Source organism: Anarhichas minor, unplaced genomic scaffold, assembly GCF_050575085.1.
Source record: "Anarhichas minor isolate MPS153535 unplaced genomic scaffold, ASM5057508v1 ptg000010l, whole genome shotgun sequence".
In the NCBI taxonomy this organism is placed as follows: Eukaryota; Metazoa; Chordata; class Actinopteri; order Perciformes; family Anarhichadidae; genus Anarhichas; species Anarhichas minor.
In genome coordinates, this window is record NW_027466456.1 from 17,152,326 (window position 1) to 17,179,574 (window position 27,249).

The 27,249-nt window shown below is 44.0% G+C and overlaps 1 protein-coding gene, 1 long non-coding RNA gene and 1 other non-coding gene across 3 annotated transcripts; 1 reads left to right on the forward strand and 2 right to left on the reverse strand.

The window, feature by feature from the left end:
- Positions 1 to 3,091: 3,091 nt before the first annotated feature.
- Positions 3,092 to 3,163, reverse strand: trnah-gug (transfer RNA histidin (anticodon GUG)). Its single transcript has one exon. It is a non-coding gene; the product is annotated as a tRNA-His (tRNA).
- A 746-nt stretch (positions 3,164 to 3,909) lies between these two features.
- On the forward strand, positions 3,910 to 27,249 carry aspm (assembly factor for spindle microtubules). The gene is made up of 26 exons (XM_076088450.1): positions 3,910 to 4,214; positions 4,484 to 4,627; positions 5,122 to 6,631; positions 6,857 to 6,952; positions 7,053 to 7,139; positions 7,233 to 7,379; positions 7,608 to 7,847; positions 7,961 to 8,028; positions 8,123 to 8,264; positions 9,145 to 9,275; positions 10,009 to 10,184; positions 11,459 to 11,604; positions 12,541 to 12,626; positions 12,748 to 12,960; positions 13,351 to 13,555; positions 14,145 to 14,293; positions 15,099 to 15,227; positions 15,908 to 16,102; positions 16,400 to 22,336; positions 22,620 to 22,769; positions 22,900 to 23,091; positions 23,606 to 23,798; positions 24,429 to 24,583; positions 26,455 to 26,631; positions 26,759 to 26,928; positions 27,025 to 27,249. Exons 1-26 carry the CDS (start codon positions 3,939 to 3,941, stop codon positions 27,125 to 27,127), a joined length of 11,217 nt encoding a protein of 3,738 aa, XP_075944565.1. The 5' UTR covers positions 3,910 to 3,938; the 3' UTR covers positions 27,128 to 27,249.
- Positions 5,090 to 10,742, reverse strand: LOC142946855 (uncharacterized). The gene is made up of 3 exons (XR_012953152.1): positions 9,075 to 10,742; positions 7,935 to 8,321; positions 5,090 to 7,831 (listed from the first exon to the last, which is right to left on the reverse strand). It is a non-coding gene; the product is annotated as an uncharacterized LOC142946855 (long non-coding RNA).

The window sequence follows — 27,249 nt, forward strand, 5'->3', positions numbered from 1 at the left end:
CTCTCTCTGTGTCTGCTGGCATAATCTTCTCCGTCGGCTCCCTGATTGCTGCCAAGCTGTTTCACCTGCTCCAAGCCACACACCTGCAATCAATCAACTCATCAGCCCTGCAGTATTTCAAACCCTGCCTCTTCACACGTCCATTGCCACATCATTGTCACAGATGCTGCAATAAATAAAGCTTCAGGCCGCTGTAGTTGTTTGTGTTTTCTGAGAATTATTCCTTGTGTTGTATGTGAGCCTGGGCCCCGTTTCTCGTACGTGGTTCAACTAAGTCGATCAAAGGTCCTATTAGCCAGCTTAAATTAACCCGATGATTGAAGTCAGGCTATCTCGGTTTCTCAAAGGCTGATCCGCGCTCAAACAATCTTGTTAATTCGAACCAGACTATCAGTAATCAGGATAATTGCACGTGCCCGTCCTACTTCAAAAGGGGGAAGCGTCGATCACCGAAACCATGATTTTCTAACAGTACAATGGCAAATCAACTCAAAGAAAGACCCTATTTTTACTCCGCTGACGAGCAGGAGATGATCATGAACGCTATGAGGAATTCAAGACCGTAATCACGGCAAAATCTAACACCGCCACTGCTGCGAGGGCTAGACAAGAAGCATGGCAAAATATCGCGGGCAAGTTAAATGCGTAAGTGTTGGGAAAATGTATCGGCTCATTTTAAGTGCCTCATCACCCCAATCAATCAGATTATATGTCTTTAAATGTGCCTGCTGGCAGTAGGCTTAATGGAATGCATCATCCAATGAGATCTTGCTAGCGAAAATAATTATCTCAACTCTTTCAGAATAAATAGATAAAAACAAGCCCACAAATTATCTAATTGATACGAATTGACTTATGATGATATATGTACTGTATGCGCTTATGTATCATGTCCTATATATGTCTATATACATGTATGTGTAGATTAGAACTCGGAGTTTGAATATGTGTGTGCGAATCTGTGTATGGGCGGATCAGTATGTATGTATTATTCATAATCAGAAATTCAATCAATTGAAGCAGTATCATGAGTCCACCTTAATCATTTTCTCCAATAATGATATGCTATGGTATACTAATAACACTTTCATATAATTATGAGTGCTTTCAACCCCCATGTAGTTGCAGCCATCAAGAGGACATGGGAGCAAGTAAAAACTAAGCACAAAAACATTATTCAGAGTGGTGAGTCAATACAATATGTGCCATGGTAATGTATTGAACAGCTTGTCGGTGTCATATCCTTCATATTTTAGCAAACAAAAAGAGGGCTGATATGGTCAAGACAGGGGGAGGACCTAAGACTCCAGATTTGACTCCTGCTGAGGGGCTGGCACTCCAGCACAATAGGGGTAGGCCCATAATAGAGGGCATAGCTGGGGGCAGCTCCTCTGGAGAGGTGGGCAGTACTGGGAGGTCTTATCTCAAAGGTAGGTGCACTTCATTCGGTCATATTGCTGCAGCCACCGCCCATAGTGTTGGTCGGAGGAGAGGAGCCCACTGATAAGTAAGTTGATATTGCTGCATCATTGTGTAATGATTCTATACATGTTCATTGTGTGTGTCTTTTAAAACCAAAGACAATTTTCCAAAGTTCCTAATAATTCCTAATTCACTAACAGGAGGCCAGTCCAGGCGATGAGGAGACTGTGTCGGCGTTCTCCGGTGATGTGTTAAAAGCAAGTTGTGGAAACTAATACTCTTATCCAACTCACTCCTTGTGAGTGGTATTTGGACTACATCAATGCATTCCTTTAGGCAAATGCTGGACCACAGCCTGATCCGCCGGAGCCTGGCCCCTCTCACTGTGCTGGGGATGGGGAGGTGAGTTCTCATTTAATACCCTCACATTGTGAGGGGGGGGGGGGGGGTCTGAGTTTAGTTTGCATCTGACCACCACACTGATCAAAGTTATGAATGGCTTTCTTGTCTTTTTTTTTTTTTCAGGTTGACCATGAAGATGTGCGGACGCTTTACAAGCGGTACTTGCGTACAGAAATTGCTTACCGCCAGCTGAAAATGAGGAAGATCCACAAGGAGATTGCATTGCTTGATCGGCAGCTGGATGTAAGTGTAACCATGTAAAGCAAAGCTTTGCCTGAAGTATTTGTGAGCTTTGACATGAATTGTAACTGAACTGAAATTCTTATTTCTTGTGCACCTTCATTTACAGGCTGACCAATAGAGTACAAATAAAGGCTTTCTTCTACAACATGGATCTCTTAAATTATTCTTGAACATGTTCCTCTATTCATTCAGCATCACTTGAATGAACCAGGATCAGTCTGTTTCCATAAAGACACTTTATTTTTATTAAGTTTATCAAAACGTCTCAGAGGAAGAAATCCTGAGATCACATGTTTGGTTCTTCTTTTAAGATGAAGAGTAACACATTTTTTAATCAGCTTTCCTAACTTGTGAAGTGACTCATATCTCAGCTGAGTTGTATCCGAGCTGCTGATGGATGTCACACTGATGATGACAATAAAGGTAATCAAAGATCTTTTGGGCAAATGGCAGAATAATATTAATGTATCCATAAGCAATACTTTGGGGTGAAGGCCTGACTATGATTGTTACCTCAAAAAAGGGTGCAAATAAACCATGAATAAAATAGTATTTGCTCAAATTAAAAGACAGAAGAAAAAGGTTTTCTTAACCATATGAACATCCAATAGGGCACCTTTGTAGCGCTTTTTTAAATTTTTTGCAGGGTCACAAGGGGGGCATGTTATAAGCAATGTGATCTCCACCCTTTAGGGGGGGAAACAGAGGGATGGAACTATGATGAGCATTTTATCAGTATCAAGCAGTTGCCTTAATTTTAGTATTGTGCTTAAGTAGCCCACAACTTTGAGGTACTTGTTATCAACTATCCTACATTCAAGAGGGAACTGTAATCTGGCAAGATATAGGCCTGCTGCTTTTTTGGTAGACTAATATTTGACTATGTATTTTGTAAAGTTGGTTAGTTCAACTCAGCGATCTTCGGAGGAACATTACAATGTTATTCTTCAAGCCTTGATTTCTGATTTCAGAGGAAGGCTGCGTCTTTGTCATAGCATGTAGCTACATGGTCTCTCTAAAAGAGTGCCGTGACCCGGATTCGAACCGGGGTTGCTGCGGCCACAACGCAGAGTACTAACCACTATACGATCACGGCGAGCTGTACGTCAAGTACAAGCAGACGGTCGGCAGAGATGCTTCGATCCTATGGATAGTGGACACATCTTGTTTTAAAACATTCCCTAACGTAATGAAGTATTATTAATATGTGTGTTACACATGATGTTAAACCCGAATGATACATAATAATATAATAATAACTTTATTTATATAGCACCTTTAAAAACAGAGTTTACAGAGTGCTTTGACAGGCAAATGGAGCAAGCTATGTAAACCACTCATGGGCTCTACTGTCTACTATACGTACATTTTGAATAATTATGTCTTAGTTTTGTTCTTAGCATTGTTTTGGTTTTAGGTGGAATGTGGTAATTTTAGCGAGAGAATAGAAGTAGTCCTTTGGCTTTAGTGTCTAAAAACAATATCAGAGGGACACAGCTTCGCATTTTTGTCTCTCATGCTATGGGCGTGGCTTGTGGCAGTTTAAAAACGTAGTCGTACAGCGATTGGTCAAAAACCGTGTATTCATACGGATTCGATCTGTTCTCTTTACCCATTGGACAAGAGGTAGCCGCCCTCGATTGTAATTGGCTGATTAAACAACGCGACCAAATTTCAAATGAGATCGCTCGTTATCCAGTGTGTTGTTGAAGGAAGCGTGTTTGAACGTTTGCTAGTCGGCTAGTATCGGAGCAGCAGTCAACATTAGTATCGTGCGCGTACCAGCGCACGTGCTAACGTTAAACGTTTAAAAAAAACTAAACGCGTAACATGTAACGAGCTATTAGCTACCGCTACTTTATTCATTTGAAATGGCTGAAACAGAAGGTTCAGCGCGGAGAGGAGTTCTGGACTTCAGTCCAGTAAGGAGAGACGACGCTAACAAGGAAAACGATGTTCCAGTTTTGATCCTGACCCTGTTTTCAAAGGCTCCCTTTGTGACATTCGGATCGGTGAAGCTGGGCACCTCCAAGTCTGTTGTTCTGCACATCGAGAACCCCACGGAGGACGCGGAGGCGGAGGTTACTGTTGAGAAGATCCCCTCCAGTAAAGGCTTCTCTGTGGACCGCAACACGTTCACGATCCAGGTACGTTCTGAGCTGTTAGCTAGCAACTAGCGTTACACTAACGGGGGGACACGACTCACCGTAACGGTACATGTCCCGCAGAGACCGTAAACCAGGCTGCTGTCATGCTCGGGAGCTTTGTTGAGCAAATAATACCGACACGTTAACACTTTATTATTATTATTATATCGCCTTATTTCACACAGTTGTATACACATATAAGCGTATATATGTGACTGAGAATCGTGAGATTCGTGCAGTTGTTCCATATCTTGCTTTGTGTTCTTCAGCCGGAGGACTCATTCAGTTTGACGGTAACATGGACTCCGACAGAAGAAGGTGGGATCAGAGAGCTCATCCTCTTTAATGCCAACGGGCTCCTCAAACACCAGGCTGTGCTGCTGGGGAGAGCAGAAGCACCCAAAAAGAAAAAGGTGATTGTCTACTGGTACAGTCACCCAAACAGATGGCTGTGTGGATTATTAATCAGTTAATTAATTGGCATTAAATGAGTAGGCAACAGTTTTGAAAATCGATTAATGGTTGAAGAAGTTTTCTAAGTAAAAAAATATAAAAACGAAATGTCTCAAGTGTGAAAAGGTGCTGCTTTTTCTTGCCTTTTATTATAGAAAGTAAAATATTTTTTATGTCATTAACTTTCCCTCTCGGAAATGATGATGGGGTCATTTTCTGATCTCATACAGACTCAACAATTAATAGCGATACCTATAATTGGGAGACTGATGCATCATGAAAACGATGAGTTATGTTTTCAGCCCAAAATTCAGGCCTAATTTGGTCGATTGGTACTTGGGTAAATCTGCACAAGTTCCCGTTCAAACACAATCAGGGAGCCCAAACAAGTACATCTAGTACTGTAATTCTGACACGGCATATATACATTTTATGTTTTTCTTTTGTGTTTCAGAAAAGCTTATGGGACACGATCAAAAACAAAAGGGAGGTTGAAAAAGTAGCCGCACCAAGGAGAATGAAGACAGGACAACCATTGAAGATGGCCGCCAATAAAACCTTCCAAGTGTCCCGAAATCCGCAGTACAAACGGGAAAAGCCACGCAGCCCGCTCGCCTCTCTCAATGAGGGCAAAGCCGTCAGAGAGAGATCCGTCTCCAAGCTCAGTCCCGCTGACGAGTACTTTCGGAAATCGGAGGAGATGAAGGCCTTGAATTCCACCCAGAGGCAACGGCCTCTGGCTTTGTCGGTCCAGGAGAACGTCCATCGTCTTCAGAGGAACTCTCCTCTTGTCCTGCTCGTCCCAGCCGGAAAGCCGATGGACTCTGGCCACATGTCTGCAAGCCCAGACGCAAACCAACCCGACAGCAAAGAGCTCACCAAAATGCTCAACAGGACGCTGTCACCTGTCGGGACGCCCGACGTGTTTAAGAAGCTCATGCCACGTATTCAGTCAGATGGCCCACTGTCTGCAAATAATGTGGCCGATGCCGGCGGTGCGCTAACTGGCCCCCCGGTTCCCTCTTTGAAAGATGCACTGGCCCTCATTGACTCTGATCTGAGCCACATTAACGCCAGTCCTCGGGACACTAGTTCGAGCTGCAGCTTTTCAGATTCACTAGAGTCAAATAGTGGGAATCACGGCCGTGGAGCTGACGGAAATGTCCTCAAGGCGTTACCCGACAGCCCGCAGGGGTCCGAGTCCAGTGAGCTGAGACTTACGTTCTTTGTCAGCAAAAAAGTTGTTGGTTCAGACAACGATGATGCGATGGCAGGAGTCAAAAAGGCCTCTTTTACCTCTGCCACGGTGACCAAGAGCAGGGCACCAGTGGAGGCAAACCATTCGAGTGGAAGGAAAATAAAGAAGTCAAGGCGACGGCTTTTGGAGAAAACACTCGAGCTGTCTGACGGCAGCAGTCGGTGCGAGTCTGGACCGGTCACTCCGAGCCTTCCCGTCATAGACCCCGGCACAGAAACCGAGGGAGGGCAAAGCTCCCAGATTTATAACAGACATCAAGTCCAGGAAGCTGCTTCCTCCAGCCTGACTCTGCGGCCCGTCTGCTCGCCCACACCCGTCACCTTCCCCGTCACCTCCCCCCCATCTATGGCCCCGGCTCGCTTCTCTTTCCCAGCCACTTCCACGCCTCCTGCGGCCTCTGCTTCCGTCACTTTTGCAGTCACCCCGCTACCGTCGCCCCTGGGCTCATCCTCTCCCCTGCACAGCAGCTTCACGCAGCACGCATCTCGGACTCTGTCGGTGCCTCTGTTTGTCCAGGAAGACTCGTTTCCCATTCACGTGGCCGCGAAGAGCAAGAAGAGGAAGAGCGAGGAGTATTTGAAGAGCGAGGACGCCGGGAAAGCCGAGCGCGTCAAAAGGAGCAGGGTGGTAGCCGGGAAAACTGAGCCGCCACGGTCAGCGCAGGAGAGGAGAAGTGCATCACAGAGGCCACAGCCGAGGGCAGCAGGTGAGCAGATGTGATGTTAAGATGTGTGATGAACCATTATGTTTTATAGTAGTATCTAGAACATACTGTAGATGTTGTTTCTTCTGTTTCAGGCCTGCATATTAAATTCAGTGTCGGCAATGATTGGAATGCTTTCCAAAACTATATAGGAACTTCTGTGTTTCATACCTGCCATGTTCCTGGACCCTCTGGATTTACTATGATGCTTTTTTTTTTTTCCTTCAGGCTCTGTGCGATCAATGACTTCATCCTCTCTAAAGACTGCGAGGTCTGTGCTTCCTGCCCAGGCAAAGCAATCGAGCTCCAGACTCTCCTCACGAAGTATGACATGATGTTCTTGTCGTGACGATCTGTCTGGGAGTTTTACCAACATAAATATGTGATGAACTACAAAATGACCTTTTTTGTCTATTGTTCACAGGGTCGTGTGGTATTTCATCTGTGAATACTGCAAAAGTGGTTGCTGTTGCGCAGTCAAAACTGACCTTTATTAAGCCGACGCAAACGGGTATTTGATCATTTGTGGTGTAGAAAAGTATTCTGCTTTTTTTTTTTTTTATCTTAAGATTTTGTATTTACTCTTTTTTTCTTTTTTTTTCAGCCATACCGAGACACCCGATGCCATTTGCTGCCAAGAACATGTTCTATGATGAGAGGTGGATCGAGAAGCAGGAGAGGGGATTCACGTGGTGGATCAACTACGTCCTCACCCCGGACGACTTCAAAGTCAACACCGAAGTGGCTAAAGGTAGCATTCAGCAGGCTTTCACTACTCAAACGATTGGTGGAAAGCTTTATTGTGTTGTGTTTGGGTTCAAGAACTATCTAATCCTCATGCTCGTTGACTCATTTTAATATAGTCTGAACACTTCACCACTTGAACTCAGTGGAATCTTTGTTTGAATGAGTGTCCGAGCTCTAGAAGTCTGTACAAGTCTTAAACATTGCCTTTTTGTTTGTTTTGTTTCTTGTGCAGTGAGTGCTGTGTCCCTTGCCATTGGCAGCGATGACAAGTACAGTGTGCCTAAAGCTCCCACCAAAGAGGAGATGTCTTTCAGCACCTACACGGCCCGACGGAAGCTGAACCGCCTCCGTCGTTCTGCCTGCCAGCTGTTCACGTCTGAGGCCATGATCAAGGCCATTCAGAGGCTCGAGCTGGAGGTGGAGTCCAAGGGGCTGCTCGTCCGAAAAGACCGCCATCTTTGGAAGGACATAGGTAAATGAACATTACGTCATGCAACCGGTCAATGAAGGGTTTTTAAATGCTCTGCAGTTCTCAATAACCTAAAGTAACATTATTTACCTGTTTTTTTTTTCGTCATCTTTTAGGTGAACGCCGAAAAGTCCTCAACTGGCTTCTTTCATACAATCCGCTGTGGTTACGGATTGGGCTCGAGGTATTCTGATGAAACGGTGTTTCCAAACAGTTCACTTGTTAGTTTGTTCTCTACGCTTCCTGCGCTTGCTAAGCACAATGTTGCTCATTCTCAGACGATCTTCGGGGAGTTGATCTCACTGGAGAGCAACAGCGACGCCTTGGGTCTGGCTATGTTCATCCTGCAGCGGCTGCTCTGGAACCCAGACATCGCTGCTCAGTTCCGACACGCCAAAGTGCCGAACCTTTACAAAGACGGTAATTGAAGCGCAGCGGTTGTTGTGTTGTCTGAACTGTGACGTGTGACTCTCGGAACTGGAAGAAATTTCAAGCAATATTGAGTGGGTTATTGGCTCAGGTTAAACCTATTGGCAAATAGCCATTATGAAGCAAATTGAAAACGTACAACTTGGGCAGAAGTTGAACTTTAATTAAACAACGTCTTTCACTCATGCAAACAAAACCTTTTTAATTTCCTGACATTACATTTTTAGCAGATATCTCCAAATGAGAGCATGTAGGTGAAGTTTAATGGCAATGCTTTTATTAACTTATGCTGCAGGCTCTAGAAATGCCTGCTACATTGAAAAATCGGGTGATTTATTTGGTCATTAAGTAATCATTCATTTAGTCTGTGAAGTGTGAGAAAAATGTATTGGTTTGTCAGATCAAACTCTGACATTCAAACTGCAGTTTTATAAAACAGCTAACCTGCATTTTTAAGAAGCTGGAACTAGACTTTTACGAAAGAAATTGCAAACTAATATCAAAATAGTTGCCAATCAATTTTCTTTCAATCAACTAATCTTTGCAGCTCTACTGGAATTTTATATTTTCTCAAAGGGAAAACTAGAAAATTAAAGGTCACTGGATAACTTGTCCCAATTTACAACTTAAGTTTTTGACTTCCCAAAAAGATAGTTAGTTACGCTGTGAATTTGATTGGAGTTATTTAAGAAATTTCTGGTGAAAATAAGGGAATTAATTAAAAACTATTAGTATTTCCTATGTAATATAAAAACAAATGTATTTCATGTAGTTGTTCTAGAAGGTGTCAATGTTGTGTACCTTTGCAGACTTGTCTTCACTAAGGTTACTTTGGACTGGTGTTAATATCTCTGGACCTTTTCTCGGTTAGGCCACGAGGAGGCGCTGTCTCGCTTTACTCTGAAGAAGCTGCTGCTGCTCGTGTGTTTCCTGGACAAAGCCAAAGAGTCCCGGCTGATTGAGCACGACCCCTGTCTGTTCTGCTTGGATGCAGAGTTCAAGGTAGGCCAAAGCCCTCCCATGTCAACAACGAGCATAAAAAAACAAAACACATTTATTCCTGATTTTAGTTTTATGTCGAAGATCTATCTGGATGTCAGTCTTTCATTACTATCTGGAGACCGGATACTGTTAATTCCATTATTGATAGGAAATCTAGTCTTACTTTAAGTCTATAATAATTAAGAGCTATCAAAGTCAGATAAATGGAGAACTTGGGTTCAGAAACATTAAGTGTACGTCCATTGTTCCATCAGAACTTAAATGTTTCTGTGCTGTCAGCTTCAGTTGTTAGAGGAGCAGACATTTATCACACACACGGAGTCTGACAGATTTTAATAATGTGTTGACTTGTGTAAATGACTGTGTGGGGCCTATTTTACTGCCTGGACCTCTTATCTAATTTAGGAGCTAAAAACCAACACTTAACACTTTACATACACACAGATCAATTCTAACATTGCTTCCTGAACAGTTCATGATCGGCAGTAAGAAGGAAAATGACCCCTTTCTTAGAATTTTCTTGTACCAAATCTTTCCGTGACCACAGTGCGGAGTAATTCCTTTAGGGCCGAGGGCTGCAGGTTTCAAATGAGACCACATAATAAATGTGTACATAGCCTATCTACCTTTTTGTATCTGAGAGGGAGAAAGTGCACTGGTATGTATTTTTAAATGCATATAGACGGCACAGACCTGACAGCCGTCCATAAGTTAGTTTTTCTTTTCTCAACAGACGAGTAAAGACCTGCTCCTGGCCTTCGCCAGGGACTTCCTGAGCGGGGAAGGGATCCTCTCCCGGCATCTCGGCTACCTGGGGTTACCCGTCTCCCACGTTCAGAAGCCCCTGGACGAGTTCAACTTCGCTGTGAAGAATTTGGCGGTTGATTTGAAATGCGGCATTCGTCTAGTGTGAGTGATGCGCCACGAATTCTAATGTGATGCTCTGATCCCCGCTGGGATATTCAGGCTCAGAAACTCGTGAGTATCCCTGCAGCTGGGAGGGATTCAGTGTTCAGCAGAGCTGTCTCAGGCTGGAGACGTATTTCCCTCCTTTTAATGCACAGAGATGCAGCTTGAGTCTAAAAGCAAACTCCCAGCAGTTATTGTAGAGTAAATCTCTTCTCCAGTAATTAGACTCGGTATTATTTGACCTTTTTTTTTTATGGTGGTCAGGAATTTTGAGCTGTAAGCCACAACGCTGAGATGATTTAGTACGCTACATGAACCCTTTCTAGGAGATCTTTGGCAGGAATCTTTCATCCTTGATATAAATCTTCGTTGGACATCAGGTTGTGGGATATGACAGTATATACCTTAAAAAGGTGTCTTCTCTAATTTTCTTGTAAAAGTTTTTTACATTCGGGGCTAGTCACCAAAACAACATTGTGTTTATCTTGATGTCTAACAAACATGTTGAATGCATTTCCTTCCTGCAAAGCAGATTTAAGTATTTAAAACCTGCGTCATTTCTATCCATGTTTACGTTCTAGCAATCTTCTTCCCTGCCTTTATCAGCACATTGCTGCTTTCTTGGCACACTACCGCCCCCCGTAGATCAGGGGGAGTAGTCGAAAAATGAGTATTATGCAGGTGAATGTGTTCACTCATAAAAAGCTGCTCCATAGTGCTACTAGTGGTTAGAAACTATATATATATATATATATATATATATATATATATCTCTCTCTCTCTCTAGTTGGGGGAGGCAGCAACATATCTGCATTCACAAATAGCTAATTGGTTGAATAATCAATCCTGCGCTGCTCTTCTATTACAATCAAAGCCCAGAAACATGCTGGAATTAAATGATGCATAACGTTTTGGGCATCAAATTGTAAAATAAAATAATTGCTGTGAAGTAGATTTTTTTTCAAACTTAGTTTCCTACTTCTCTTTTTATTAAAATGTTAAAACAAAAATTCTTCATAGGATTGCAAATTGTCACGCAGCAGATTAAGAGTAAACGGTGTAGTTAATGTCTGTTAAGTTGCAGATTCTGGTCATTTATGACCATAAGTCGCTCAAACCACCAGCATTCATTTATTCTACAGCACAAGGAAGATGCTGGAGTGAAAAAGGGCCACAGCAACGAGCACGTACCACCGAAGACGTCAAAAATAATGGCAAACAAATGTTCTTCTGCAGCATCGATATAAAGTCTTCCATGTGGGGTTTGCTTTCAGGCGTGTGATGGAGCTCCTCATCCAGGACTGGAGTTTGTCAGCCAAGCTCCGTCTGCCAGCCATCAGCCGCCTGCAGAAGGTCCACAACGTCGACATGGCTTTGCAAGTGCTCAAAAGCAAAGGGGTCGACCTCAACGATGAACACGGTAATTGTGGATCTTTTATGTCTTTTTTTTTTTTTTTTTTTCTGAGCAAACTGCATAGCGGGAACACGCTCAACCTGAAAGAAAGTTTGTCCTCCACAAAATGAGATTCTGTGGGGTTTTTTTTGCCACAGAAGTGTTATTCTTCGTGGGCATGTGTGTGTTTCATGTTGGGCTGCGTTTTCCGCGGCACACCTATTGTGTTTGATCACAAACATCTGTTGTACAGCTGCACAGCAACATAATTGGATTGCTTTGCCCTTCATGTGACAATATGGTTCTTTGTGTGTGTGCACCTCCGCATAAAGAGTGACTAAGCGGTCCAGGATAAGAGACATAAAGGGAGTTAGAAAAGTAAACGCAATAACTTTGTCTGCTTAATCAGCTTAATTGCAAAGAGACCATACCTAATGCTTTGAATAGGCTTTTTAAAGCAGCTTATACAATTATTAAAGAACATTCATATACAGCTGCAGCTAACAATTATTTAATTATTAATCTGTCAATTCTTATTCTTATTCTTGGTGGTGTAAAGTCCCCATCACTAATTCCCAAAGCTCAAGACAATGTCTACAAGTTATTGCCATTTGTCGCGATAAAAGGGTCAAACCCAGAGATATGAAACGGAGAAAAGCAGAGATTCCTCACGTTTGAGAAGGACGAAACAGAACATTTGTCATTTTTGCTAAATGGATGAATAACAGATTTGGTTCAACTTTTTTTTTTTTTTTTTTTTTTAAGTCCAGATAAAACAAAAATAGATATTTGATCTGAGTTCATCACACCAGATGAAAATGACACATGACACAATTCAGTATCGTATAGTTCAGCCTTTTCACATGTTTTCAGCAGATATCTTTTAAAAGTGCATCATGTTTTTACAAACAAATCTCAGATCTTACTTGACCCCGCCTTTAAGTATCGTCTCTTTATTTTCAGGCTCCGACATTGATTCCAGAGACATCGTGGATGGACACAGAGAGAAGACGCTGAGCCTCTTGTGGAAGATCATCTTTGCGTTTCATGTGTGTACCAGACTTTGTTGCCAGCCGGCCAGTAGGGCACAAAATTGTCATTTGTTTTCTTTCTTTTCTTTTTTTTTTAAAAGCCGAAGATTAACATGCTGTTATCGAATGATCTGTTAAGGTGGAGGTGATTTTGGACGACGATCAGCTGAGGGAGGAAATTGGCTTCCTGAAGAGAACCTTGAGGACCAAACGGAGGCTGGCGTCTCTGAGGGCCGATCGGGGCCTTCAGCCGAGTCCTTCAAGGACCAGGGTGCCGTATGAACACAGCAGCACTAAGATCACCCTGCTGATGGACTGGGTCCGAACTGTGTGCGACTTCTACAATCTGAAGGCGAGTTTGACATTTTAATTTTCAGCCCACAGGCCAAAGATAATACTGTTGTGTTTTTGAATTGTTTATGATTTAATTTCGTCTGGTTAGGCAATATATACAGTGTTCACCTGCTGCACTTTGTCTTTGGCTGTATTATTGAGCTGTTATTGTGTTGTAGCCTTTGGTGCTGAGTGGTGGTGGTTTCACATAAAACCACTTGGAGGGCAAACGATATTCTACCGTGTTTAAACAGACTGCGTTTTGCTTGGGTTGCTAAACTAGCTCCATTTCTCTGGACTTTCACTCTTGTAAGGCTTATTTTTATAGCCCTAAATTACTGTCACCGACTCAAAAGTCCTACTTTAGAAAAAAGAAACGGTGAATGAAGTGTGCTGTCTGTCTGTGCAGGTGGAAAACTTCACCGTGACGTTCTCGGATGGCCGCGTCCTCTGCTACCTTATCCACCACTACCACCCCGGTCTCCTGCCAGCGAGGGCCGTCAGTCACAGCACCACCCAGACTGTCGAGTGCTCGCCGAGGGGTCGCCTGGAGCTCGACTGCTCAACCAGCGACTCAGACAACTCCTTTGACTCCTTGTCGACGGGCCTGAACGGTACGTGTCGGCTGTCAGCTGTGTGCTGCGTCGTCAGTGCAATTATCTGCTTGGATGCGCTCTCTATAAATTGTTTTAAGTTGATGTATATGCATCATTGGAACATCACACAGACATTTTTGGTGTATTAGAGTGTGTGGGGGGGGGGGGGGGGAATTAATTTGATAAGACGTCTGGGGCTCAATAATATATTCAGCGAATTTATTGTCCAACGGGTTTCATACAATGCACTTTGTAGGATTGTAGCTGGCTCTATCCACAGTGAACCCACCTGTTGTGAGAGCTAGACTGTTTTATTTGAAACAAACTACAAGGAGAATTTTTTATTTTAAAGTTATTAAACTAAACAGGCTTTGAAAATTCATTGAACAGTGAATTCATTTTTTTTTTATTGAGGGCCAGGTTTTTAACTCAAATGTTTTGCACCTGAAGTGGATTTGTGTTTGATTCAAGGATAGAAAGACTATTATTGTTTTTTATTTATAGGATGATCTCTTATGAAGGACTTTTAAAGGAGATTATGAAGAAATTGGAGGGACAGGAACAGCCTTGTGGTGACTGTTACTCTTATTTTCTTTTTTGTGAACAGGCCCAGAGTCTCCGTCGGTGGAATTTAAAGAGCTACTGGAGAACGAGAAAAACAACTTTGGACTGGTCAACGCCGCTGTGTCTTTCCTGGGCGGCGTTCCTGCCATGATCAACCCAGCTGACATGTCCAACACCATCCCCAATGAGAAGGTGAGACCAGACGGGAGGGTTTCTCTTCCTGCTGCAGGAACACCGATCATAGTTTTTATCAGACCTGTAGGATACATTACCAACGTATAATAAATGCATCAGTGGAGACTTTAGCACGAAAGTCTAACATTGTTTTCCAGCATTAAAAGAATATTGTTCATGTTCATAAATATCCGATCATAGGTGTAGTCTCAGAGTTATGTGTTGCTTTAAGGCACACTTAAAGGACCATACCAGTGGTTCTGCACAATAAGCCTAATACATTTTATGTGCATACAACAACCATTTCCCATTCCACCCATTCACTTCATTTTAGTACGCTGTAGATATTTTAAGGTCATTTGAAAATGTTATTGCTGCATGCTTTGGGATATGATCGGCTCTAGCAGAGTGCAAGCAGATAGTAGTCGGTTTGGTCCTTTAAGACTAAGGTCTCCTTTTGTCTTAATTATTATTACTGTTTTTTCTTTGATGGTCTTTCAAATCTTTATCTATTGCAGTTTAACTAGCAGCAATTCTTTCTTTCCTATTTGTTAAAGAGACAAATACAGATTGGTTGGTCAAGGATTTAACACCTTTTAACAGTTTTATCACACTAAACCTTTCACGGTAAAGTCAAATCTGAGACCATGTCCAATGACATTTTTTCATAACTGTCTTTCCAAATATGAAAAAATACACAGAATATTTAAGGATACAGTAATCAGGGTTTTGACTAGTGACTGCTTTAAATCCATCACCAGGTCTTTTTATACTAAAATGTGTGTAAAGTGCTGCAGCTTCATCCACATGTGTTTATGTACAGGTGGTGATGTCATACCTCTCCTTCCTGTGTGTTCGTCTTCTGGATCTGCGGAACGAAAGCAGAGCAGCTCGGGTCATACAGGGCGCCTGGAGGAAATTTAGATTAAAGAAACATCTAGAGCTCTACAAGGTTGGTTCAATGTTTTGGCACAACTGCATGATACTTTTATCTGATCTATGCTATGCTATTCTATTCTATTTAATTTAATTTGCGAATTCAACTCAGCCAGACCATTTAGCCATTTATGTCTGGATAGAACCAAAACTAATCCGTCACTTTAAAATAAATCTGCAGGTTTGTGTTGTAATGTTTATCATATTTGGTTTTATTGTTCATCTCTTTTGGTGGTTGTAATAAAAACTTAATTGTGCCAGTTGTTACTTGAGTCATGGTTGCACTATTGTTGTTCCACATGGACTTTATTTTTGAAATAAGTGCTCTCAATGCGGTCTGTGATAATAGCTACATACATACAATATTTGTATGAAACGGTAACTGGAGATACATTAAACACGTGCGGTGTAATATTTATCTCATTTATAATTTCCTATTGTATTTAATGATTACATTGAAAATATGCTATGTGTTATTGTCGTAGTCATCAAGCAAAGTGCTATCTTTGAATTATTAAAAAGGTCTATTAGGTGCAAAAAAATTCGTTTTTCATTTAGTACATTGTATATTAATTATATCCGCTGTAAGCAGGAAGGAGAAAGATGGACATGGAATTATCACACGAATCTTCAGAAATGCAAAATTGATGAACAATTATAAATCCAACTTGTTTCTTGATTTTTGTTCGGACACAGGAAAGAAACATGGCTGCCATGAAAATCCAGTTAGCTGTGAGGAGTTTCCTCCAGAAGCGCAGAGCTAAGAGGCAGAATCACGCTGCCGTTATCATCCAATCAGTCTGGAGGGGTTTCTTATCCCGCAACAGGCTGAGGCTAAAGAAACAGGCTCAACTTCAGGCTCTGCAGCACGAAGCAGCAACTGTCATCCAGGTGAGTGTTCATTACATGGGATTACACTCATGTGAGGATGAAAAGGACTGTTAACGAAATAGAAACGACCAAGTTGTACATGATATACCATTTAGTGGTTTTTAACATCTTCAGGTGTTTATGGCTTTTCCTTGTTGATTGAGACCGTTGGTTTTGGTCCTGAATTTACATGCCGTTCGTGAACATTTGTCTCAAATCTCAATGTCTGTCCATTTCGTCGCGGCAAGGACACCTGCTTCCTAATGAAGCCCGCTTGTGTAACTGTTCTTTGAATATTTTCTTATCTTGTGCATGCAGGCTCAATGGAGGATGTTTTCGACCGCGAGGGCTTACCAACGCCTCAGATACTACGCCATTGTTGTCCAAGCACAATGGCGAATGAGGCGGGCGGCCGCTGCTTATGGAAGAATTCACTGGGCGGTGACGGTCATTCAGAAGCACTCGCGAGCATGGGCTTTGGCGAAAAGAGATCGGGAACATTATCTCTCCCTTAGAGCTGCAGTGGTGAAAATACAGGGAGGGTACAGAAGGTGGAAAACCCAGAAAACAGAAAAGGAAAACCGTGCTGCCAAAGTGATACAAGCTGTGTTTAAGAAATGGTTTGAGGAAAAGATGTCTGCAAGAACTGCTGCTGCTGTAAAGATTCAGTCTTGGTGTAGAATGCAGGTGTGTCTCCATCAATACAGAAAGGTCAAGAGAAGCACTGTGCTCATTCAGGCCCAGTGCAGAGGTCACGCACAGAGGCGCCGCTTTCAGTTGTTGAAGCTGCAGCACCACTCGGCCATTGTCCTTCAGAGTGCCTTCAGGGGGCAAGCTGTCAGAAAACAGGTGGCGAAGATGAGATGCGCTGCGGTCATAATCCAGCGCTGGTTCAGGGCCTCCGTGGAAAGAGACGTGCAAAGGCAAGTGTTTGCGCGGATGAAATGTGCTGCCGTTACCATACAGGCAGCTTATCGCGGAAAAGTTGCTCGGGAGTCGCTGAAAAAACGGCACAAGTCGGCAACGGTAATCCAGGCAGCTTTCAGGATGTATGCTGCCCAACGGCACTACCATGCCGTGAGAAAAGCCGCAGCTGTGATTCAGCGAAAGTACAGAGCCTCAGTTTTGGCTCTCCAGACGAAGAAGGATTACGACGCTCTGAGAAATGCTGCACTTGTCATACAAGCGAACTGGAGAGGCAGAGCTGACAGGAGGACGATGGAGAAGCGGCATCGGTGCGCAACACTGATCCAGGCTTACTACCGAGGCCACACAGCGCAAGCGGAGTACAGATCCAAGAAGGCCTGCGTAATGGTCGTGCAGCGTCGCTATAGAGCTTGCGTGGCTGGAAAGGAGACGAGGAAAGCGTACCTGCGCATGAGAGCAGCCTGTGTCACACTCCAAGCTGGATTCAGAGGCGTGAGGGTTAGGACGGAGCTGAAGAAAAGTCACTGGGCAGCGACTGTCATTCAGTCTTCAGTTAGGATGTTTTTATGTAGGAAACAGTATTTCCTCCTACAAAGTGCAGCGATTGTCATCCAGAGCCGATACAGAGCTCTTCTGGTCTGCAGGGCACAGCAGAAAGAATACCGTGCGCTAAAGCAGGCCACCGTAGAAATACAAGCGGCATACCGTGGATTTAGGGTGAGACAGGTTCTAAAGAAGAGGCACAATGCAGCCACAGCAATCCAAGCTCAGTTCAGGATGCACAGAATGCATATGGCTTACCTCGCCACCAAGTGTGCTGCCCTCATTATTCAGGAACGCTACAGGGCCAAAATGCTCATGAATCAACAGATGCAGAAGTACAGGACAATGAAATCTGCAGCTGTATTCATCCAGGCAGCATATCGGGGATACAGGGCAAGGAGCAGGATTTTCGAGATGCACCGAGCAGCCACAGTCATTCAGAGAAGGTTTCTCACTATTAGGGATAGAAATGGGTTCCTAGCTCTCAAGGCAGCAGCTTTGGTTTGTCAGCAGAGGTACAGAGCATTGACTCTGGCAAGAAAAGAGCGTTTGGACTATCTGTCAAAGCGCACAGCAGTCATTTGTCTGCAGGCAGCCTACAGAGGATGCGAGGCCAGAAAGCAGTTGCGTATGCAGCATGCGGCAGCTGTAACGATTCAGTCTCACTTCCGAAAGCACCGGCAGAGAACCTACTACAAGACTCTCCACTGGGCTGCCAATGTTTTGCAAACACGTTACAGAGCCAACAAGAAAATGAGAGAAGAGACGCGAGCCCTGAGTGCTAAGAGAAATGCTGCTGTTATCTTACAAGCTGCCTTCCGAGGCATGAAATCCAGACGACTCTTCAAACAAAGACATCAGGCTGCTGCCGTTATCCAGAGAGCTTACAGAGCACACTGTGAACACCAGCAGTATCTTGCCTTGAAATCCTCCGTCCTCACCATTCAGAGGAGGTATCGGGCCACTGCAGCAGCAACGGTACAAATGCAAAAATACCAAACAATGCGCAGTGCTGCTGCTGTCCTCCAGGCATCATACAGAGGTCAGCAGGTCAGAAAGCAGGTTGCTCGCTGGCATCAGGCTGCCACTGTGATCCAGTCTGCCTTCAGAAAGCACAGAGAGGAAGTCAAATTCCAGGCCATGCGTCTGTCCGCCATCATCCTCCAGAGATACTATCGCGCCTGTATTCTTCAGAGGCAACAGAGAGAGAACTTCCTAAAAATGAGACATTCTGCCATCGTTCTGCAGGCAGCTTTCAGAGGTCATCGTGTGCGAAGTGACGTTGCTAAGATGCACAGGGCAGCTACTGTTATTCAAGCCAACTTTAAGAGGCATACACAGCAGTCAACCTTCAGGAAACAACGCTGGGCAGCCTGTGTCTTACAGCAGAGGTTTAGAGCTCAGAGACAGAGAAACGCTGAGGTCAAACATTACCAACAGTGCAGGAACGCAGCCATCGTGTTACAGGCCGCATATCGGGGAATAAAATTAAGGCAGAAGATCAAACAAAGACATCAGGCTGCTGCCGTTATCCAGAGAGCTTACAGAGCACACTGTGAACACCAGCAGTATCTGACCTTAAAGTCCTCCGTCCTCACCATTCAGAGGAGGTATCGGGCCACTGCAGCAGCAACGGTACAAATGCAAAAATACCAAACAATGCGCAGTGCTGCTGTTGTCCTCCAGGCATCATACAGAGGTCAGCAGGTCAGAAAGCAGGTTGCTCGCTGGCATCAGGCTGCCACTATGATCCAGTCTGCCTTCAGAAAGCACAGAGAGGAAGTCAAATTCCAGGCCATGCGTCTGTCTGCCATCATCATCCAGAGATACTATCGTGCTTGTATTCTTCAGAGGCAACAGAGAGAGAACTTCCTAAAAGCCAGACATTCTGCCATCGTTCTTCAGGCAGCTTTCAGAGGTCATCGTGTGCGAACCGACGTTGCCAAGATGCACAGGGCAGCTACTGTTATTCAAGCCAACTTTAAGAGGCATACACAGCAGTCAACCTTCAGGAAACAATGCTGGGCAGCCTGCGTCTTACAGCAGAGGTTTAGAGCTCAGAGACAGAGAAACGCTGAGGTCAAACATTATCAGGAGGTCAAGAAAGCTGTCATTAATCTACAGGCTGCCTTCCGTGGAATGAAATCCAGAAGAATAATCAAACGAAGGCATCATGCTGCTTGTGCTATCCAGAGAGCTTACAGAGCCTTCTCTAAACGCAAGCAGTATCTGAAATTGAAATTGTCAGTCCTTGTTGTTCAGAGGAAATATCGGGCTGCTGTTGCAGCTAAAGGCCAAAGAACACAATACCTGGAAATGCGCAGCGCGGCCATCATCTTTCAGGCATCATACAGAGGTCAGCAGGTCAGAAAGCAGGTTGCTCGCTGGCATCAGGCTGCCACTGTGATCCAGTCTGCCTTCAGAAAGCACAGAGAGGAAGTCAAATTCCAGGCCATGCGTCTGTCCGCCATCATCCTCCAGAGATACTATCGCGCCTGTATTCTTCAGAGGCAACAGAGAGAGAACTTCCTAAAAATGAAACATTCTACCATCGTTCTTCAGGCAGCTTTCAGAGGTCATCGTGTGCGAACCGACGTTGCTAAGATGCACAGGGCAGCTGCTGTTATTCAAGCCAACTTTAAGAGGTATACACAGCAGTCAACCTTCAGGAAACAACGCTGGGCAGCCTGTGTCTTACAGCAGAGGTTTAGAGCTCAGAGACAGAGAAACGCTGAGGTCAAACATTACCAACAGTGCAGGAACGCAGCCATCGTGTTACAGGCCGCATATCGGGGAATAAAATTAAGGCAGAAGATCAAACAAAGACATCAGGCTGCTGCCGTTATCCAGAGAGCTTACAGAGCACACTGTGAACACCAGCAGTATCTGACCTTAAAGTCCTCCGTCCTCACCATTCAGAGGAGGTATCGGGCCACTGCAGCAGCGACGGTACAAATGCAAAAATACCAAACAATGCGCAGTGCTGCTGTTGTCCTCCAGGCATCATACAGAGGTCAGCAGGTCAGAAAGCAGGTTGCTCGCTGGCATCAGGCTGCCACTGTGATCCAGTCTGCCTTCAGAAAGCACAGAGAGGAAGTCAAATTCCAGGCCATGCGTCTGTCCGCCATCATCCTCCAGAGATACTATCGTGCCTGTATTCTTCAGAGGCAACAGAGAGAGAACTTCCTAAAAGCCAGACATTCTGCCATCGTTCTTCAGGCAGCTTTCAGAGGTCATCGTGTGCGAACAGACGTTGCCAAGATGCACAGGGCAGCTACTGTTATTCAAGCCAACTTTAAGAGGTATACACAGCAGTCAACCTTCAGGAAACAACGCTGGGCAGCCTGCGTCTTACAGCAGAGGTTTAGAGCTCAGAGACAGAGAAACGCTGAGGTCAAACATTATCAGGAGGTCAAGAAAGCTGTCATTAATCTACAGGCTGCCTTCCGTGGAATGAAATCCAGAAGAATAATCAAACGAAGGCATCATGCTGCTTGTGCTATCCAGAGAGCTTACAGAGCCTTCTCTAAACGCAAGCAGTATCTGAAATTGAAATTGTCAGTCCTTGTTGTTCAGAGGAAATATCGGGCTGCTGTTGCAGCTAAAGGCCAAAGAACACAATACCTGGAAATGCGCAGCGCAGCCATCATCTTTCAGGCATCATACAGAGGTCAGCAGGTCAGAAAGCAGGTTGCTCGCTGGCAACAGGCTGCCACTGTGATCCAGTCTGCCTTCAGAAAGCACAGAGAGGAAGTCAAATTCCAGGCCATGCGTCTGTCCGCCATCATCCTCCAGAGATACTATCGTGCCTGTATTCTTCAGAGGCAACAGAGAGAGAACTTCCTAAAAATGAAACATTCTACCATCGTTCTGCAGGCAGCTTTCAGAGGTCATCGTGTGCGAACCGACGTTGCTAAGATGCACAGGGCAGCTGCTGTTATTCAAGCCAACTTTAAGAGGTATACACAGCAGTCAACATTCAGGAAACAACGCTGGGCAGCCTGCGTCTTACAGCAGAGGTTTAGAGCTCAGAGACAGAGAAACGCTGAGGTCAAACATTATCAGGAGGTCAAGAAAGCTGTCATTAATCTACAAGCTGCCTTCCGTGGAATGAAATCCAGAAGAATAATCAAACGAAGGCATCATGCTGCTTGTGCTATCCAGAGAGCTTACAGAGCCTTCTCTAAACGCAAGCAGTATCTGAAATTGAAATTGTCAGTCCTTGTTGTTCAGAGGAAATATCGGGCTGCTGTTGCAGCTAAAGGCCAAAGAACACAATACCTGGAAATGCGCAGCGCAGCCATCATCTTTCAGGCATCATACAGAGGTCAGCAGGTCAGAAAGCAGGTTGCTCGCTGGCAACAGGCTGCCACTGTGATCCAGTCTGCCTTCAGAAAGCACAGAGAGGAAGTCAAATTCCAGGCCATGCGTCTGTCCGCCATCATCATCCAGAGATACTATCGTGCCTGTATTCTTCAGAGGCAGGAAAGGGAAAAGTTCCTGAATATGAAGCAATCCACCATCACCCTTCAGGCAGCGGTTAGAGGCTGGTCTGTCAGGAGGGACATGCGCCGACAAAATCAAGCTGCAATTGTGATCCAGTCGTGCTGGAGATGCTCAATGCAAAGGCGTATCTTCCAAAGGACGCGTGAGGCAGCTATGAAACTTCAGCGGAGGGTCCGGGCTGTGCAGCTTGGCACGTTGGAGAGGAACAACTATTCCCGGATGAGGAAAGCTGCCATGACACTTCAGAAACACTGCCGAGCCTGGATTGCAAGACGACAGGTAATGGGGTCTTATTTTAAGTTCATACTTTGCTAGAACCTTTTCTTTTTTCCTGACATCCAGACGGCCTTTAGTTTGCATTCACAAACCTTGTTGAGACTTGATAACGGCTTACTAATTATTTTTTATTTTTTAACAAGTGATCATTTTATACGGTGGATAGATTAATTCAAAATTAATATACTGAAATTATAGGAAAAAAGGGAACGAAGCTGACCATATTTAAATGTGATTTTGTAGTGAAACATAAGGTCATAGTCCTTTGCATGCTCTTGTGTTCCAGGTACAAGAGAGAGCCAAGGCAGAGAGGAGGCTCCGTTTTACGTCTGCGGTCTTCTACCATCTAAGGGCCATAAAGGTCCAACGAGCTCTGAGAGCCCACTGGGCTTTGGAGTCGGCCAAAAGACAAATCCATTCTGTCATCACCGTACAGGTACAGGGACATGGAGCGCACAACGCCATTTTTCAAACAAAATCTGTCACTGAAAAGCACTTCTGGTGGCTTTATTGAATCGCTGAAAAGCACAACATTTCTTTCAACGATTGCCTTACTTTTCCCCCAGCGATGGGTAAGATCGAGGCAGCAGAGGAGACGGTATCTGGAGGACAGGAGGAAGGTGCTTATAGCCCAGAGAGCGGTGAAGTGCTGGTTAGGTCGTCGCCACAAGGCGGCCTCAGTCATCCAGCAGGCCGTCCGCAAGTTCCTCCTTCGGAGACGCCAGGAGAGAGTTCAACAAGGCATTGTCAAAGCTCAGGTACTACAGTCGGTGGTGAATTTTGGTACAAATTACTTCTGATATGTTCACACTTTTTCATGTGTCTCTTACAACAATAGTCAGGTGTCAATATGAACATTGAAACAGGTTTTGTGTGCTGTCGTCATCATTCCTCTTCATACTCCTTGTTAATGTTCTTCAATGGAATTGATGAAAGACAACATTCAAAATCCTCTTTTTCTGTGTGAAAGTGTATGCAGGTATCTTCTAAAGTTCGTTTATCTAGTACCGAATATCCTGTTTTTGGCAGTAAGACTCTTGGTGGGATCTCTGTAGGGAAACTTGAGAGGATGGTGTAACATCAAAATCTTTAGTTTGAATGAATTGTAGTTGAAATGCCAAGGTGAATTATGCACCATTTCAATCCTCACACAGTTTCCTCCCTTTGGCATAGAATTGTGAACATCATCTGATCCAATGCATCAATGATTAGCAACTCATTTTAATGTCTCTTCTTCTTCTCCTCTCTATTTCCCTTCTGCTCTCCCTCCAGGCTCTGTGGAGAGGACACCGCTCCCGCCGACAGAATGACGATGCCAAGTTGTTGAAATTAAGACACCGCTTTCGCAAAGTCTCCGCCGGCGTCCGAGAGGAGGACAAACTGTGCAACAAGACGTCGTCCGCCCTGGACTACCTCCTTCGATACAAACACTTCTCCTATATTCTAGAGGCCCTGAGAAACCTCGGTAAGGTTTGCCATCTCTGGTAAAAGTTTACAAAGCAAGTGCTGGTATGAGACTGTTCAGATACAGTATTCCTATTCTGAAAGATCCGTTTGAATATCAGACTACATCAGAATTAAGTGCAAAAAGGACTGACACCAATTATTTTCATTATCATTTAAACTAATCAATCAAAAGTTAAGTCTGTCAAAGATTACTTCCAGGATTAAACAGAATTTTCATAATTTGGGACAGCTGTGATGGACTCTTAACAGACATCAGTACAAGGTTCAGGGACTTGAGTTTGTAATTATTTCACACACCTGATTGTCTGGGCAAGTCATGACCCCCAACTGCAACCACTGTAACTGAGAAACGAGAAGACTTTTAGGGAAGTGTGGGAGAAGAAGCTCCTCCTCTGTTGTCTTTTGGTTTTGTGTTGTAGTAGCAAAAGTGCTTGTGTTGTCGAGATAAGACTGAGTTCATTACATAAGAAGGTAACCTAAAAAACAACTAAGTGTGTGTACCTCGTGGATTAAGAGTTGTTGCGTATCCTTGGCTAACACTTGATTCGGATTATGTGAGTGGGATCTCGGGTCTCAGTTTGTGTGTGTGCTAACAGGAGACCTTGTGTGTGTGTGTGTGAATGTACAGAGACGGCCACCAGACTGTCCCCGGAGTGCTGTGAGCGGCTGGTTGAGAGCGGAGCCACCAACGTCATCGTCACACTCATCCGCTGCTGCAACAGGAGCGTCCCTTGCATGGACGTCATCACCTACTCCATCCAGATCCTCCTCAACCTCTCCAAGGTACAAACCCAGGCCTGCTCCGTTTATCTTCCATGTTTCACACCCTCAGCACAAGAGCCCGATTTAACTTTTGTGTCATGGCAGCAGTACAGCCTGTACAGCTTTCCATTACAAAGAGGTTACAGTTAGTGTTGGGTTAGGTCAGTGGTTCTCAAACGTTTTCTGTCACGCCCCACTTTGGAGGAAGAAAAATGTTCATGCCCCACCACCCCAACAAAATTGTAACAAAATGGTCCATGTTGAACTTTTATTGAAATAACATTGTGTGACTCCTCCATCTGTGCTTTTTCAAATAATAGAATAAAGAAAATTGCAATCACTTTCAAGTAAACCAGATTGCTCCATCAGACAAAAACAAACACAATGTGCAATCACTTTGTTAGAACAATGCAAATACAGTTCAATCTGTGCAAAAAATAACTAATATTTGGCAAAAAATAGCTTATTGTGGCTGAAATTAACCTGTTTTGCACTGAATATCTTTCTAAGATAATAACAATAAACTGCAACCTGTGAAAAACTAAACAAAACAAGTTCAAATATTTGGCAATAAAGAGTTTTACTGAGTTTTACACTGCATATCTTTTCAAAACAACAATAACGTGCAACCTGTACAAAACAAAATAAGTGCAGATATGTGTGAGCCATATGCTCACACATATCTGGAGCATTTTATTTTAAATATGGGCTTTAAAATGTAGCATTCTAAAAGTAAAATAATAGCTGTGATAATAATAGCTGCACGTGGGACTGTTAGTACACTGACTGTGGTCATCACAGTGAACAGTGAGATGAGAGGACATGTGAGCAGTTGTTGCTGTAGTTCATCTCCTTGGAGCAGAGGCTGCATTTAGCATACCCTGCCTTATCAATGTATTTAAAACACTGACAGCAGGAAGCTGTACTCACGTCTGTTTAGACCTCCGCCTTTATCCAGGCCCAGCTCCACTCACAGCTCAGCCCTGCGTCAAGCTGCGCTACACAAACAGCCTCCTCCCCCTGAAGCTCTTTGACCTCATCATCTCATCAGTATCTGGGCCTCATCATCGTGGTCATGAAAGTTATTCTGACCACGAAATCATCCTCATTCTACTTTGAGTTAAAACAAACAAACCTGCAACCAGATGTGCCGGTGTTCCGGTTTAACGTTAACGAGTGACCGCGTGAACTGAACTGGAACACGCGGGGGGGGGGGGGCTGCTGCATGTTTTAGCACGTTACGTTTTTTCCTCCTAAATCGTGATAATGACGAAAGTTAATAGTTGACAAAGTTCCGCATGCAGTGGACGTTAACTTAACCCAGCAAGTCTGAACGGTAACGGTACATAACGTAACTCAAACTTTAACGGAGGGAAATTAAGACGCTGTACACATCTGAACGCTGATTGGCCAAGACTCGACATGTCACATCAGAGATGTTTTATTGTGAAGATCACGACATCACCTTTTCTCCTTATCTCACTCCAATCTGAGAAACGCTGGCTGGCCAGTTGACCCCCCCCCCCCCCCCCCCCAAAAAAAACCTCTACGGATCTACACGTTTCACGTGGACGATATATTTTGATTCAAAACGGCAAATTTCAAGTTTGTATGAATAAAGTTCTTGAAATAAAAAAATTCTGCATTTCCCCCTGCGCCCCACCTGCAATACCGGCGCGCCCCACAGTTTGAGAACCACTGGGTTAGGTTAACAGTCTCAACCACTCAGCCAAGCATCGTGATTTAAAAGCGTTTTATTACCTTTGGTATACTTTTCTCAAATCTTTTTCCTTTTGTCTGATCAAGTGGTTCAATAGGTTTAATGCCATGTTTGTACTTTCTTGCTCTCTTTCTTTCCCTCTGCTCCACACTCTCCTACTTTCCTCCCTCAGTACCACAAGACCATCGAGGCGGTGTATTCGGTGGAAAACTTTGTGGAGACGCTGCTGGACCTGCTGCAGAGATACAGGGAGAAGGCAGGGGATAAAGTAGCAGAAAAGGGCGGCGGCATCTTCACCAAGGCCTGCTTCCTTCTCGCTCTCGTCCTTCAAGACAAGCGCCGTGCTGGGGTCCGTAGCTACTATAACATGACTTTTGAAATACTGGATATTATTCAAATTAAGAAAATTTAAAATTCAACAGGAAAAGACGGCTGTTATAGCTTTGTAAATGTAATGCATTTTTTCTTTTCTTTAGGAGGTTATGAAGCTACCCAAGGTATTGGATAGATTACGCAGTATTTACCATCTCACTGCTCGCAAACACAAGATGGATGCTGAAAGAACTGTTATGAAACAGAAAATGAACGCAACGATGAACGGAAGCTTCTTTCAAGCAACACCTCGTAAATCCCGCCCTGTGCCAAAGTATGTATATGTGTGCATATACAGTATACAGTACTGATATACTGATACACTGCAAGTGTTTGCAGCAGTAATTGACATCTCGTTTTTGTTTTTCAGATTTGCACCGGATTGGGTTCTGAGAAAGGACAAGCTCAAAGATATCGTAGACCCTCTCAGGGCCATTGAGATGGTGGCAAACACACTCTGCATTGTGTTGTAAATAGAAAAGCTTTTAAATCTTGATTTGTTGTCATTTTTTACTTAAAAAAATATTTTGTATAGTTTCATTTTCTCTTTGTACATTTCCATGTTTTGGATGTATATATTAAAATGGATTTGTTT

Coding starts and splice junctions, on each gene's coding strand:
- aspm (XM_076088450.1), top strand. CDS start 3,939: ATGGCTGAAACAGAAGGTTCAGCGCGGAGAGGAGTTCTGGACTTCAGT. Junction 7,380..7,607: donor CAACACCGAAGTGGCTAAAG/GTAGCATTCAGC, acceptor TTTCTTGTGCAG/TGAGTGCTGTGTCCCTTGCC. Junction 23,092..23,605: donor AAGGCATTGTCAAAGCTCAG/GTACTACAGTCG, acceptor CTCTCCCTCCAG/GCTCTGTGGAGAGGACACCG.